The sequence below is a fragment of the Vipera berus genome, assembly GCF_964194415.1.
Source record: "Vipera berus genome assembly, chromosome: 6".
NCBI lineage: Eukaryota > Metazoa > Chordata > Lepidosauria > Squamata > Viperidae > Vipera > Vipera berus.
Window position 1 is genome coordinate 45787773 of NC_138208.1, and position 16931 is coordinate 45804703.

General features: G+C 37.4%; 1 protein-coding gene across 1 annotated transcript in view; it reads left to right on the top strand.

Annotated features, from left to right (window-relative positions):
• Nucleotides 1–2675: 2675 nt before the first annotated feature.
• Nucleotides 2676–16931, top strand: part of TRHDE (thyrotropin releasing hormone degrading enzyme) — a gene marked incomplete at both ends in the record, with an annotated part of 263817 nt that continues 249561 nt past the window's right edge. Inside the window, 3 exon segments of the mRNA XM_081330257.1 lie at nt 2676–2705; nt 2709–3517; nt 10164–10437. Of these exon segments, the coding sequence (XP_081186383.1) occupies nt 2676–2705; nt 2709–3517; nt 10164–10437 (1113 nt within the window).

Consider the following 16931-nt stretch of genomic DNA (forward strand, 5'->3'; position numbering starts at 1 on the left):
TCCCATCACAATAAAAGTACATTTATTATAAAAGGTTGATTCTGCATTGATTGCTTAATAGGGAACTACTGTATGAATTTCTCTAGAATCACAAGTACTTTGTGATACAAATTATCTTTGTCATAATTTCAGATTTGTAGGGGCTGCTGTAGTGAATTGCTTACACATTTCATAGACAGCTGCTCAGTTAAAGTTATCTGACTAAAAACATATCTGACAGGTCAATTTGAAGACTTCACTTTCACCTTTAAAAAACACTTAGCTAGCTCCTGCATATAAATTAAATAACCAGTTCAAGAGGTCTAATACTTACGAAAAGAATAATGGGCTATGAAGTAATTTGGTTGCCCTTTTACCATCAAAATTTCATTGGTATAGTACTAGTTCCCTTAAATATTGTTCTTTGTTATTAAGCTTTTATATTTGGGGACTCCAATGCTGGATGTACTGATTGCAATGAATATTTATTTTACATCCTGCTTATTCATTTACAAATAGCATTAAAGACAATAGACTTGGGATATCACTTATGAGTTCCAGCAGGATATGCAAGATTGTTCTCCATGTTAATGTTGAAGTGCTCACTGAAAACAAACTACCATGAGAATCAGGAACATACCTGTCAATTGAGGAATATTGTTACTATTATTAAGATACTTGTCTGGCAAGCTTCAGATGTCTTGGTTGGTTCACGCAACATATTAAACTATTGTTTCTTTTAAGCTTTGGTGAGTTGACTTTAATATCCATTTACACAGGTGCTAAGCATGAAGTTGGGTTTATAAACCACATTGCTAATATGTTTTGTTGACCAAATATGGTAAATATGGTATGTTATGGATTAGGGTGATATTTAAGTAATAATATATTCTATTCAGGTTTAACTTTGCCCATTCTAATATCTCTAAATAGTAAGAAAAGTACTTTTATTAATAAGATATATATTCTGACTCAGTGCAAATTGTATTTCTGGCAGCATAAAGATATTGGCAGAGTTACACTCCATGGCATGGCTGCTTCTGAGTCAGTTTGCACTGAAGAGCACATTCACATGTTAAAAGGTAAAAATAGGAAGTATTCTTCACCTCTTAGGATGGGAGCTAATTTCTTATTGCATTATATTGATTATTCAGGACAAAACTTGTGAACAAATACTCAGAGACCATAGGAAAGATTCAATTCCTGGGTAAAGGCATTGCTTTGAACAGAGCCTATAGATTTAACTTATAAAGTATACACGTTCAGGATAGACAGACAGACAGACAGACAGACAGATGATAGAAGGATAACATGCATGCATGTGTGTATGCATGCTGAACATATGTGCATGCATGTAGATGCATGCTGAACATGCATGCCTGTGAATGCATACTGAACATTTGTGTGTGTGTGTGTCTGTGTGTGTGTAAAGGGGGGGGGATCTCGCGACGGAGCAAATTTATGATGTGGCACTCGCTCAAGGTTTGTCCCACCAGCGTCAAGCCTTGCTCGCCCTCTGCACCTCTTCCGACAAACGCATTTTCAAGTAAACCGTGGTACGTGTCACCCCCCCTCCCCGCCCGCTCAAAAAGAGTCAGTGCCACGGATAGTTCCATAGACCTTATTGGTGGTTGCTGCACGATGTGTGTGCGCGCCTATCTTCTGTAGTGTGCGAGAGGAGCTAAACGCCAGCTGGCCGGTCGCGCGCCGATTTCGGTCTACCCTCCCTAACCTGTCCCTCCTTGCTCTGCCTCCTGGGACTTTCCCAAGTCTCTCAGCCAGACCTTTTCAGAATAATGTAGTTGTGCCATTCAGGTTCGGCGGCCACGACCGACCTGCTCCGACTTCTTCTGTCGACGAGTTCCCTTCAGGAGTCCGGGGGTTGTTTCCAAGCCACGGACTCCGAACCCGTGACGTGCCCAGGCAGCCCAGTCAAGCTTCGCGCGCTCACAGAGACGCGCAGGTTACAGACTCTCCGCTTACAGAGCCTCTGCCGAAGTGTGCACAACGGTGCCTGCCGGCGCAACAGAAGCCGAAGCTGCGCGGAACTGAAAAGTCAGCTCCTGGTTCGTCTTCCTCCTCCTCGCCAAGATCCCTTTCGCCTCGGGCTCTTCTTTCCCTTGGGAGCGCCTGAGCCGTCGAGGCGAAAATGGGCGCCGGCGAAGCAAACCGCGGACCCTTTAAGTCGAGAGGGGCTGAGTGGGAGGAGAGTTTGTGGCGCGGCGAGTTTGAGGGAGCGCATAAGTAGCCTGTGGAGAGCGAGGACGCGGCCAACCGGAGCTCTCGGCTCTTTGCGCTGGACCCGCACGAGATCCGCTCCTTCCAGCCCTGACTGGGAAACGGCTCACAGCCAGTCTAGAAGAGAAAGCCCGGCGCCTGAAGCCCTCGCTGCCCCAGCCGTTCTCCGCGGCTCCTCCTCCCGCCTTCCTCCCACACCGGGCGGCGAGCTTTCCTTCGGCCGCCGGGGCTGCTCCTAGGGAGCGCGAAGGGTTCCTCGCAAAGTGACACCCGCAGCGGCTGCGGCAGAAAGAGGCGGGGAGGCGGCAAGAAGAGAAGCGGGGGGCTTCTGCTCTGCTGGGTGCTTCCCCCGTCTTTCCCGCCGCTCCCGGTTCCGCTCGGCGGTCTCCCATGCGTTGCTGGCCCCGGCAGGGGACGGTGGCAACCCTGCGGGAGGAGCCAAGGGTGGCGCTACTTTGATGTTCCTGGCCGAGAAGCGTCAGAAGAGCTGATCCTTCGTACCCAGGATGGTCGAGGAGGACGCTGCTCTGAGGAACGGCGGCAGGGGGCTCTCGGGCCAGTGGGCAGACGCGGGGGCCGCTCGACCCCGCACCACCGAGCGACATATAACGGTGCACAAGCGCCTGGTGATGGGCTTCGCCATCTCCATCTTGGCCCTGCTGGTGGTCACCATGATCGCAGTGCTGCTCAGCGTGCGCATCGAGGAGTGCAGCAGCGGCACCGCATCTGACGGCCCAGGAGGCAGGGCGGGCAACCGGAGTGTCCCGGCGGCGGCTGCAGCCGCAGCCCCAGCAGGAAGTGCCCGCTTGAATCAGAAAAGCGCCGGGGAAACCGCTGGAAGTGCAGGGGAAGAGACAGTGGCGCTGGAAGCTGCTAGAGGGGAAGGGGTGGAAGAGGAGTGGCCGAGGCGGCGGGAGCAGCAGCCTTGGACCCAGCTGCGCCTTCCCGGACACCTGCGCCCCCTCCACTACAACCTGATGCTGAGCGTCTTCATGGAGAACTTCACCTTCAGCGGCGAGGTCAACGTGCAAGTCGAGTGTCTCAACGCCACCCGTTACATCGTTCTCCACGCCCACCGCGTGCACATCGAAGCAGTCCGCGTGGCTGAGGACCGGCTGGCCGGTGCCTTGAACGTCTCCAGCTTCTTCCTTTATCCACAGACCCAGGTCTTTGTGATAGTCCTCAATCGGAGCTTAGAGGAACAGAGAAGTTACAACCTCAAGATCCTCTACAACGCTCCGATCGAGAACGAGCTATTGGGATTCTTCCGCAGCTCTTATGTCCTCTACGGGGAAAGAAGGTAGGTATCGATCTCCTTTCCATGCTTGCCTTTTCTTTATCCTCTTTCCTTTCTTTATTGTGCAAAGTCAGAATGACGAGTTCTTCCTGAAAATTCCTGGGTAAGGTTACCATTTCTGTTAATACATACTCATGTTGACCAAAAGTTTAACTCCCCAACACCTCAAAACTTTATTTTTTAGTTTAACATTTTATCATAGAACATAAAAGATTTTATAAGCCTGTTTAATACATCTCCTGAAGTGTCAGAAATGGAGTTAAATCTATTTGAATTAAACTTCTGCAGAAGTTTCCATCTGACCTTACTTAAACTCTATGCTGTACCTCCAGCAAAGTTCAGATTTTACTTAGTCAGGATCTGATCAATTAAATTTGGAATTTAACTGTCCTTCCACTTGCAGCTTATTTACTGGCTTAAAGTGTGTATCAACTTTCCTGTTCAAAGAGAACCAGATAAAAGAAGCAGAATAATGCAAATATAGAGTATTTTAAGGCTGAATATCTTAGAACAGCACTTCTTTCTTTAATTCTGAAATGCAGTTAAGAGAGATCTTTTCTTACTATAACATTACTAATAGCAATGTAATTTTATTCTGCTATACCTATATCTGCACAATGGGGTCTCCCTGCATTTATTCTTGGTTTCATTTCACAAAAAGGCAAACCTATCCGAATCCTGTGTGGCAACCCTAGGAAAAAGGGGAACAATTCATTGTACTTCATTAGTTTTTTCCCCCAACTGTGTCCTTGGTAGGGAAATGGATTTTACTACTCATAGCTTGTAACAGTAATTGACCCTGGGATGTTAACAGAATCATTTGCAAGTGTTATTCAAATCTGTAAGAGCTGTATTTGACTAGCTACTATTTCCTGCAACTCAACATAAGGTCCAAGACGGGATAGGCAACCTGGTGTCTTCCCAATGTTTTGGTTTTTCAGCTCACTGATAGAATACCAATAAAAAGTATCTGAAGGCTGCAAATTGGTTACTGTTGCTGTAAGAGAAATTAGTCAATTCTTTTTAACTTGGCATTGTTCCATATGCATTTGTTTACATCAGCAAGCATAAAAATTGAGATAAAAGGAACTTAGTTTTATAGAATTTAAAGAAGCTTCTCTTACTGAGAAGGATTTAGAGTACCATCTACAGAATATTGAGGAAATATTTTGTTGTACATTTGATTGGGCTGCAAAGGACTTTAGTAAACCTGTTGAGAATTTTAGAGCAAGTTTGTATAAATATTTTACAGTTAGGGGTGGTGGTTTAGACCAGCTTGATAGTAAACATGGATTTGCTGGGAGAGCAGAAACAATGAAGGGGAAGCTTCAGAAGTAGAATTTCAAATAGAGTAAATCACTCCTTTCCTTGTTATGATTTTAAACCACTAATGCTACAGTAAGAAGAGATCACTCTTAAATAGTTCACTTCCCTTTTCAACCACATTATAGACCAGGTCTGTTAAGAACAGGTTTAGGTTTTTTGTTCAGCAGATCAAAGATCAAAGCCCAGCCCTAATTCCTTAAAGAAAGCTTTAACTTAAAGCAAGCAGAACCTAAATTTAAAATAACTTTGTTATCAGAAATATAGAATGAATTTATTTTCATACTGAACATCATTGAAAATCTAACCTTAATTTTATTCTGTACACCTCATAATTTGAGAGTTTCTCTTGAGCAACTAGTTTACTTAAATCATTGCCATCCAAAAAGTGAGAATGCCTTCACCTTAATTATGCCAACATTCTGTATATATAACTTTCCTCAAAATGTGTGAAATGATTTTTCAGCATAAGGATCCGTTGAAAGGATATTATCGCTACACTTCATGCAGCAAGTATATGCAGGATCACAGACTTCAATTTTGATTGCTTTAATAAAAGATGTTATAGTTACAATATGCTTTCTAATGTATCTTCACAGAGAAATATAATTTGAGGCAAATTTCCTTTCTAAGCTATATAATAATAATTTATTAAACTTGTTTACTACCAAACTCTGTGGATGTGGACTCTGGAAGCTACAACTATGAAAACAAGAAATTACAATAAAACATTAGAAACAAATGGCAAGTTCAAAGAAGTAATTGAAAGGCTGTAGCAAAATTATAAGTAATCAATGCACATGCAATAATATAATAATTACAAAGAAGTGTAAGTGTATGCACACATAGAAGAAATAATACCAATAGTTTTTGATATATTATCTATTCACATAGTTGTTTACTGATTATACATTTATGTTGCAGTTTTGTACCCATTTATCTACAAATAATCTTCAATGGATACTGTGGCATTTTCTTCTTCTGCTATAGAATTGTTCTGTTATCAAAGGATTGCACAAAACAAAATTTTAAATTGCTGTAAATTGGTCCAGCTCTATTTAAGTCAACAGATCAATACTTAATCTCACATTGAGAGGATCAAGCACTTTGTACATTTCTGAGAGAGAAGTAAAGTATTTTTGAACTATAGACCTCATTGGATTGTTTAATGTTTTCTTTTTGAAATATCAGAACTTTATTTGGCAATCATGATCTAGAATACATTTCTGTGGAAAAAAATTGCCTGAAAGTTTGGCAACCCTATAACAGTTGGAAACAGGATGACCTGTAATTTAAATGATTTCAGAGTTTTCATGGGATTATGTAGCAGTTAAGAAAATTAGTAATCATCATTCAAATATCAGTCAACATTCTTTGCACAATAGCCTAATGATAAATAATGGCTCCCAAGCAGGTATATCCTTTGACTTGTTTATATTTAATTAACTTTAGCAGACATATATTTCCTTTATCTGTTCATTTGATCCAACAGTTTTGTAATCCTAAGTTTTACATAAAAGTGATAAAGATAGATAAAGGAAGACAGGGCAAATCTCTTGACTATCAGCAAATACCATAAATATTTCTAAAATATTTAATCTTTGATGGTCTAAAGTAAAATCAAAATACTACAATAAAAGTGATTTTAGTTGTCATTGTACTATATTATACATTGTACTATATATACATTGTTCATTGACCTAAAGCTATTTTAAGGGACATCATATACAGATTGTCCTAAAAATGAACTGGGTATCTGATTTTGTATATATTTAGAATAAAACAATTGTTTCAATCCTAACAGCTTTGTTACTTTTCAAAACTAATTCCTAGTAGTATGTTTTGGGAAACATGTCTGCCTTTTTAATAGAAAAGGTAGAATTAAAATAGGTACAAATTACTGTCATCTGCATTTAAGAAAGCCATCCTGTAAGTATTTCATCCCCATAATTATACATTTGGGATTTAATCCTTTTATCAGCTAATATGTGTGTAAATTCTGAAGTTTAAGCAAAGCATATGCAGGATCACAGACTTCTATTTGCATTGCTCTAATAAATGACTTGAAAGTCAAGATATGCTTTCTAATATATTAAAACCACCATGTTATTAAGTTCCCCACAAGGCCCACTAGCTATGAATACATTTTAATCCTCTAAGTCATCTTTACTTTCAACAAATATCAGAATATAGAAATAAGCTTTTACTGCATTTCATTTATATTCAGCACATAGAGCACAATGTGTTAGAACATAATTATTTATGCTTGGTGAAGTTAATACAAAGATATGATTGATCTCTCACACATATAATTTAGTATTTGAGGGCTAAGAATCGCATTTGCAAATCTTTCATGAGGGAGAAATTATCACCAGGTCAACATCATCTATAAATAATTTTTAAAAAGCAACTTTTCAATTTGGTCCTTCTGATACTTATTGTGAATCTAAAGAATGCACACATCAGTTCATCCACTCTGACTGAAAATTTAGTTCTGCAATTAATTTTGCTCCAGATATTCTGGCCTCAGCAGTTTGGAATTACACAGAACCACTAGTTGTCACAAACCTGGTGGGTAAGCTTTGACATGTTTTAATTTGAAATAATTATATCATTAATCATTTTTAGAATATATATTTTCAACTATCATGTATGTTTCAATTTATCACAATGAATTTTTAAAGTCAGCGTAATGATTTAGCTTTTTTGTAGGAATTTTAATAATTCTTTTTAATGAGGGTTTTGAGATTATGCCAAATTGAAGAACTAAATACTAAATAAATATTACTCAGTTAAAATACAAGAAACTTGATTTTTTTTAAAAAAGTAGTCTGGGAACATGAAGAGGCATTAATAAGATAACAAGTGGGACTTAGTATTTATTTAAACATCTAATAATTTAGAACATGTCTTGAATTTTCAGTGAAATGATTACAGAAATATAAATATTGTAGAAATGATCAAACTTTTAAAAGTGTTGTTTTAATAGAGCCGTTTCATTTGTCAAAGTTATGTGCATTTATTTGAAAAATAGTAGTAATATTTGGTCTGTGAAGACTATAGAAAATATTGTCAGACATATACACCAATATAAATTAAAATCATGTTTTGCCTAAGTCTCATGCAAATGTATGGTTAAAAGAAATCGATCAAAATTTCAAAACTTCCACCAGCTTTGTAGCTCTTTTATACAGAGTTTTTTCTTCCTGGATGAAAAAGAAATACAAAAATTATACAGAAATAAAATGGAGGTTTAAAATCCTTCAACTAAGTAAAACAAGCAGTCAGAGTCTTAGCTGTTGTTACAATATGAATAATAAATGTGTGGGCATGTCAACATATAGAATGGGGATTAATTTCCAATGATTTTTAAACATTCACCACCCTTCCATCATTAAACATGTATTTTTCCACTGGAATTAGATAAAGCCAAGTACAAACAAAATGCTATAGTATGGCCATGGGATTCCATGTTCCTTTTCTCTTTCTCTCTGCAGGTTTGATAATGAGATTATTTTTATTTCCGATGCTGACTGATTTGACTGACTAATTTGCAATATCCCATTACAACCAACCTGCTTTACTTTTTTATTATTATTATTATTTATTGAGTTTATATACCGCCCTATTCCCATAGGACTCAGGGCGGTTTACAAGGCAATTAAAACATAAAATACAAAAGTTAAAATCAGTTAAAACAGTAATTAAATTTAAGCCCTAAAAATTAAGTCTAAAATCCAATTAAAAGTTAAAAACCCCTCAGTCTGGGCCAGACAGCTCGAAGAGCCAGGTTTTCAGGTCCGGGCGAAATGAATGAAGGTCGGAGGCAATCCTAAGTTCCGTGGGCAGTTGGTTCCATAGGGCCGGCGCAGCCACAGAGAACGCCCTTCCCCTGGGAATAACCCGCTGGCATTCCTTAACTGGCGGAACCCTGAGAAGGCCCTCCCTGTGGGAACACACAGGACGATGGGAAGTTGATGTTTAGTTAGCAATCCTGGCACTGAAAGCAATCCTTGTTTCTGGTTTGTTTTGTAATTTGGAATTGCAATATATTCAAAACCAAAAGTAGAGGTTTTCAGTCCTTTTTTTAATGGGCAAATAAAGAGGGAAAAGGTAGCCCAAATTTATTGTACATAATGTTCTTTGAATTAAGGCAATGATTATATATATATTTGACAAAGTTTTTCTTAATATTTCTATTTGAAAAATGCTACACATAGTAAAATATCAGGGAATTATTACTGATGGGGCAAGATTGGCATCTAGCAAATACCTTAAATTGGTAATATTACTGAAACTTTGCTTGTAAAAACATCAGTTTCCAAAGTATTCTTATGAGAACCAGTTTGGCATAGTGGTTACAGAATCAGGCTAGAAACCAGGAGACCATGAGTTCTAGTCCTGTCTTTAACCACAAAGCCAACTGGGTGACCTTGGGCCAATCACACATACACAGTTCTAAGAAGCAGTGCAATGGCAAACCATTAATGAAATCTTGCCAGGTAAACTGCAGGCACTTGTTCAGACAGTTGTCAGAAGTCAACACTGAATTGAAGGCATCAAGTATTCTTAGGTGAGAAAGCAACTATAGAGCATTATGAAATCAGAGTGCATTATTATTTTCCTACAGAATTCCCCAAACGTAATTCTATCATTAATATAATTGTAAACTATAGTTAACTTGCTTTTATTTTTCCTGAATTTATTCCTGTCTAAAATTCTGCTATAGGTTGCAGCATTTTGTAAGTTACCCCAAGGGCTTTTAAAAACCATATTGATAGAATTATCAGATAAATATTTTCTCTAGTGTTAAATGTAATTTTGGTTTTATGTTGCATATTATTGCTCTTTCAAACACTTTCTCAAATTCAAGAAAACATGTTTTTTTATAAAAAAACCCTATAAATACAGATATGGCTATAATAATTCTAGTTATACACAATGAAAGGTCATTCAAAACCAAATAACTTTAATCCAAAGGGGAAAAAATGTTGACAAAGCTTCACAATGACTTTGCTGTTGCTCTTTTTTATTGCAAATTTCCTGCAAGTTGATCCTTTTTTCAGATCAACCAAGTGTTGCTCCATTGGGAGTTGACTGGCAGAAATTGACCGATTATCACTCAAGTCTGATATTGTGGGCAGAGAGAGTGTGAGCGACTGGCCCAACATCACTCAGCCAATTTAAAGCAGGAATAGAATTTACAGGCTTCTGGTTTCTAGCCTAGTTTCTTAACCACTAAGTCCAAACTGGCCCTCTTTTGCATTGTAATATGTTACTTTTTTTTGCATCCAATTCTGAATAAAAACATTTTTTTTCCTTCTAGGTTTCTTGCAGTTACACAGTTTTCACCTACACATGCCAGAAAAGCCTTTCCTTGCTTTGATGAGCCTATCTACAAGGCCACATTTAAAATCAGCATCAAACATCAAGCAACTTATTTATCTTTATCCAATATGCCAGTGGAAACTTCTGTTTCTGAAGAAGATGGATGGGTTACGGATCACTTTGCACAGACTCCACTCATGTCCACATATTACTTAGCTTGGGCTGTTTGCAATTTTACATATCGTGAGACTACCACAAACAATGGTGTTGTAGTAAGTATTGCTTAGTCTACATAATTTCATTGGGAAACATTTTGGGAATGAACAGGATATGTTCAGATAAAACTGTTTAGTTATTCAGCAATGTCTCTTTGGCTAATGACCATTTCTTTTAATTTATAAACATCCAATTATCACCTTATACCGATAGCCTGGAATACTTGCTTAATCTTTCAGAATCAGTAAATAAAATATAGGATTGGGCTGTTGATTCATCTTTAAGGACTTGTTGCAGCTTTTAATATACATAGATTATTTTATTTATTTGCATTTATTTATTTAATTTATAACCTGTGGAAATCTGGCAGTTCTCGGCAGCTAGCATCATCTACAAAAATTAGTGAAAGGAACTGTTCTTATTAAGATCTTAGGTATTGAACTGCATCCTTCTTTGCTTACTTTATTTTCAAATTTTGTATGCCATCTTTCAAAAGCAGGTTTTCTCATGGATGTTTAGTTAGTAATGAATGGTTTTTTCCCTTTTTTTCAAGTACAGTGGTACCTTGGTACTCATCGTTAATTGGTTCTGGAAGGTGTGATGAACAGCAAAAATGCTAAGTATCAAACAATTTTTCCCCATAAGGACTAATGTGATGAGTCAACAAGTTTTAATTTGTGCATCGAGTACCAAACAACTGACAAGTACCGGGACAAATTTTCTGCATCAAATTCAATGAGTTTCAAAGCAGTTGAGTATCAAGGTATCACTGTAAACAGTGATTTTAAAGATATTTCTGACAGTGCTTGAATTATACATTGCTAGAGTTTGGAATTCAAATATCAGCCTACTTAAGGCTAATATTTTTTCTTAAGATTAACAGTGGAATTAACTATAAATTATGTAAAGCAATCCGGAGTCATCAAATGCTTTGTGGTCTTCTAATTAAGCCATTCTATTTTCTGAATAAAGGGCTTTAATATTTGAAGCTGATTGTGAAAAAGAAACATCAACATAGTTGTCTCAAAAAGATATTAACTATTGCTAGAATTGACCACCTAAATTTATTTTCTGTTGCAATTATTACCTTCAAAAGTTCTACTATTAACATAATTAACATTTCTATCCCAGGATGAGATTTTTAATAATTTTCTCACCAAATATTTCTATGGGTCCATTCTATTATGTCTATAGAAATATGCTTAGTAAAGAATACAAGATTCCTGATTGGATTTTCAGCCATATTTTTACATCATTGATGAGTAGGTTTTATAATGTATGTTAGCAGCATATACATGTTTGTGGGGAAATATTTCATTTACATTTATATTGTACCTCACCCATTTAATTTTTTCATCATAGCTTTCACTTGGTATTCCAGCTGAAGGAGATATTCACTTGTGGTTTATAGTATTGGCAGAAAGCTACACACGATATATTAATGAAAGTCTACTGATGTCAGTTTTCTTTTGTGTAAAAATATCATATACGTAACTATGTGATAAACTAAAAATATATACAGGCAATCCTGCCAGCTAAATAGATGATTTAAAACAAAACTTCCTGCCAATTCACATCCCTGTTGAAAGTTAAATGGGAAAAATGTTCTTTTGTTTACTCCAAATAATTTGTGGTGGTAATAAAATTACAAATAAAAGACTAAATCAGAGGGTTTTTTCATCTGTTTACATTTTTACAGGAAATGTAAACTATTCTGTGTACAGACAATTATGTGCATTATACAGCTGTTTTCATGTGATCTGTACCGAATCAAAGCACTTATTTGGTCCATGCACTGAGAACAGCATACTTCACTGATTTTTCCCATCTATCCAATGTCCTCTCAGCCACTATTAATGTCTTGATGTGGACATTAATTCATGTGCTCCATTTCCAAATCTTCCCAACATCATCCTTTACCTTCTCCCTCCATTGCCACCACTAGTCTGATAGCACAACATATTTCACTGGCTGACCTGTCCACCCCTTGCTCATTCTAGCGCCTTCTCTCCTGCATGGGTACAAAGGAGTGTTGGCTATATTCCACAGTATGTTCTCCATTTATTTCAGAGATTAAGAAAACTCAAAGGGCTTGGTCTGTGTTCCACATGAGTAATGTAGATAGTCTGAGGAATATGCTGTGCTGGGATATCTGGAAGGCAGCTGAAGGGAAGTAGGGAAGAGGAGGCACTGAAAAGGTGTGGAGAAAAAGTGGTTGGGCCATTGGAATAAGCCTCAGTGGAAGCTACTAAGGGACCCATTTAGTTTTGATTTTACCTAAACTCTACAACAGTCAAACAATTGAAATTGTTTGGCAGAACTTCTGATACTGTATTCTAGTTTCAAAACAAAACAGATTTTCTGTTTCCTGCATACTCTTAATTTTTACATTGGTTATGTCACACCTCATCTAGGGAGTTCAAGTTTGCATATGCAAGGGTTCATATACCATATATTTGCAGCAAACAGGTTAAATTAGATTGGGACTATATGACTGACCTGGACAGAGATTTCAACTGTAATATTACGTGCTCCTGGGAAAAATACCCATTTATTTTTATGCAATGGCATACACACTGTCTTGTCCTGTGATTTTGGTAGTGTAAATTGTACTTCAAAGCAAGTTGGAGAGACTTCTGCAGATATAATGCATAACTTTTATTTCATTTTGTTCAGTGGGATCTGCTAGTAACAATGTTTCAATTTCAGGTTTAATGTATTTGTTTGACTAAAGATCAGCCCACTGACAGTTATCTTAAAATCAACTGATTGCAAAAGTATAATATGTATTTTCCCTCTCTTCACAGCAAATATTGTGAAAGTAGGAATTGTTTCCCTGACATAATTCTCAGAAAGGTACACTGCAGTTTTTGAATTATATTACTTAGCTTTCATCTGAAGCTCCCTAAAACCAAATCACAATTTTGTTTACTGTTTTTCTGTTTGAAAAGTAACTGACTGCAACATTTTGATACATGACTTCAGAGCTGTATAATTTACTGACTTTCTTCATTGCATTGACTTGAAGAATGAATTATCAGTTGAGAGTATATTTAGTGGTTATAGTGCAGCAACCTCATTTGGTGACCTTATTTTACCTGATCTCTTTCTTCAAAAGATATGTGGATAATTGCATTTCCTACAGATATTTCTGGCTCCTAGAGGTCTTTCAAATGAGAGAAAAAAAATACTTTTCTTAAAAAATTGAGCGTACAGCTTGATTGGACTGTGCTTTCCCTGAATCAGAATAATACATAATGATTTACACCTGAATAAATCTCAAATCCATTAAGTAAAGAGCAATGATACACTAGCATAATGCTATAGATTAACAGCATTTATTTTAATGGTCTTTCACTCAGAGAAGTTGTTATAATACCATATGCAACTATTCTGTGTACTGGCAGCATGGAGATGCTACAGTTTTCACTGTAAGTGCACACATTCATCAAGCAGGAAGGAAGGAGGAATGTTATAGTTTAAGAGGAGATATACCATTTGGTGATGCTTCAATCGGAATCTGTAATTTTATTTATTTGTGAAATTTGTATTGATGCTTATCTCACAAGAAAGTGACTCTGGGCTCTAATATATACTTGATAAAAATAGCAATAAATATATAACATTTCAATTATATCAAGTATAAAAACCATAAAAACAGGAGAAGATGAGAGCCATCATCAGAATTCCCTGATCCCCTAGGAACTCTGTGCCTGAAGGCATAGTGATGTTTTGAGGGGGCTCTGGAATGTAATAGAGTTAATATCACTTCTGGTAAGAGAAGATTCCATAAGGCAGGCACCATGGCAGAGAAGAGCTACCTTCTGGAACTCATAGTTTAATTCAGATCTGGTAAAACAGCAAATCTGTGGAACAAACCTCCCATCTATGGAAGACGGTCCCACAGATGAACTTCATGAACATGTCATGAAGAGATTTAAAGATATAAAAGCAGCATCTTGATTTGGACCCAGAACCAAATTGGCAACCAATGTAGCCCACAGAGCAGAGGTGTAACATGCCATACTAGGATCACACATAACTGGCTGCAGTGCTGAATTATACACTGCTGAAGCTTCTGGATACACTTCAAAAGATTACAGAAATCTGATCAGGAGTTTACCAGGGAATGAATGACAGTGGGTAGTCCCCTCCCATCTAAACAACTGACACAATACAAAGCTGTGCAAAGGCCCTCCAAGAAACAACTACTACCTACTCTTTGAGCAGGAGTCATGAGTCCAGGAGAACTCCCCAGTTCTGTCTGGGATAGTGCCACCCCATCCAGCACCAAAGCTGGCGTAGTGCTAGAATTGGAAAGTCCCCAAATACAAAGCCACTTGCCAGGGTTCAACTGAAACCTGTTGTTCCCCCACCAGGCCATCACAGTCTTTGGGCACTGACAATGCTCACAGCATTGTTTTATTCACCAGGGACAGATATATACGATTGGCTATTATCAAGTACTAGGGAGATTTAAACTCATTACTTTGTGGGTATATGTAGAGTGTGACTTATAAGATTTTGTTTAGCATTTAAAAAAGACAAGTTACATTGTGGAATTAACTTCTACAATGCATTCCTTGAATAGATTGGATTGGAAAAGTTTATGGTTACTCTATATATCATAATAGTTCTATATTATCTCCTGTATCAGAAACAGTATGCCTGTTGGTATTATTTTGGGGGACCATCAGTGGGAAAGGTTAATTTTCTGCTTGTAGCCTTATCCTAGGTATCTGTTTGGTTACTATGGAGACAAAATGCTGGCTTGAATGGTCCTTGATGTGATGCAACATGGGTGCTACCTTATTCCCAAGGAAGCTTACATGCTGACAATGCAAAAGTGCAAAATTAATATTTGCAAGGTGAACTACCCAGTTATACAGAACTGGTCTTTGCTGATATATGTCAGTTAAGGAACCTTATTTGAAAAGTAAGACTTGATGGAAGAACTGTTCAGTTTTTCTATTTGCTTCTCACATCCCTTGCCTTATATTTTTTTCTGTCTTGCCTTTCCTTCAGGTTATGAAAATGGCATACAATCCTGAAAGATAGGTTGGATAGGTTGAGAATATGTTTTGCCCAATATTTGCCAGTAAGCTTTGGCAGTAATAGTAGATTTGAGCCTTAATGTTAAGATCTTAACCATTGCACATATATATTGTTGTATTAGCTATTCCATAGTATACACATACACATGTGCATGCGCACGCGTGCGCGTGCGCACACACGCACACACACACACACACACACACACACACACACTCACACACACACACACACACACTGTTGGTGTATTAGGGCTGCAGGAATTCTTAGGTTGATACTTTTAGAGTTGTAGATCAATCATCTTTGTGTATTTTCCACAGTATTGACTTACTTGTCCTAAGTTTTCTGTAATGAGGAAAGAAGAATCTTTTCAAAGTGTGTCATCTTATATTGACTTTGCCATACTATTCAGGGGTAGACTGGGCAATCATTGTAATAAGCTATTCTTTGAAAAATAGATTCAGGCTTTGAAACCACTGTTCAATTCCTAGATTGAAAAGTAAAAATCCACATGGAAGATAAAATTCTAATGTAATCTAAAATAATAAAAAGACTTTAAGCTATGGCACAGTCTAAGTTTATTTTTGACTAAAATATTATGGTAGCTTTGGGGAATGAACCTTATTTTCTTTGGCTTTTCAATGGTTTGCTTTGAATTCCAAGGGAATAATTGCAAGTGAACAGTTTGTTTAACCTCTTTGTCATTCCTGGAGTATCTATAAGCAGCTCACATTTTGCTTCCAGTTCATTTGTTATTCAGATTTACTGAACAATTGTCACTATGTATTTTGGAGCTGATTGTAGATATTTTGCACTTCAGCTCTATATTGTATAATACTGTGTGCCAATAAAACATATATTTATGCAGTACTAGTTTTTAGTTTCTGTAGATATTTTTGCCGATTTAAAAAATAACTGTCTTTAGCAGTGTTAACACTATTATATATATATTGATATAATAAACTATTTTAAATGCAAATGAACGTTGTACTATTCATGCAGGAAAATATAGCTAGGAGGGATACTGGTGTGATCCACTTTTCCCCTGATACTTTAAAAACTCTATATCACTCCATATTATCTTATTTGCTTATCTTCGCACTCTGTATTTATTTTGATTACCCTTTAATAACCTTACCTTGTACTGACCTTGATTCACACAGACCTGCTGTTCCAGACTTATATTGTTTATCTTAACCTTACTGCTGTAATGAACAGATATATAACTCTACAAAAGGGAGGATGAATTGCTAGATGCCACAAAAAGGCACTTTCCCAGGAATGTTCTATGGATCTCCAGGTACTAAATTAGATCATCCCCTCTCACTTATGGAAAAAAAGCCAATAGAGGCCAGGATGATAGGGAAGTTTAGCAAAGACTTAAATGAGAAGGTGCTATATTCTAGCTAGCATGATAAAGGGTCTCTTTCAGAGTTCCTGTCTTCAGAAACAATGTTTAGTATACCTTCTCTTATAATTTATATCACTTCAGTGCACT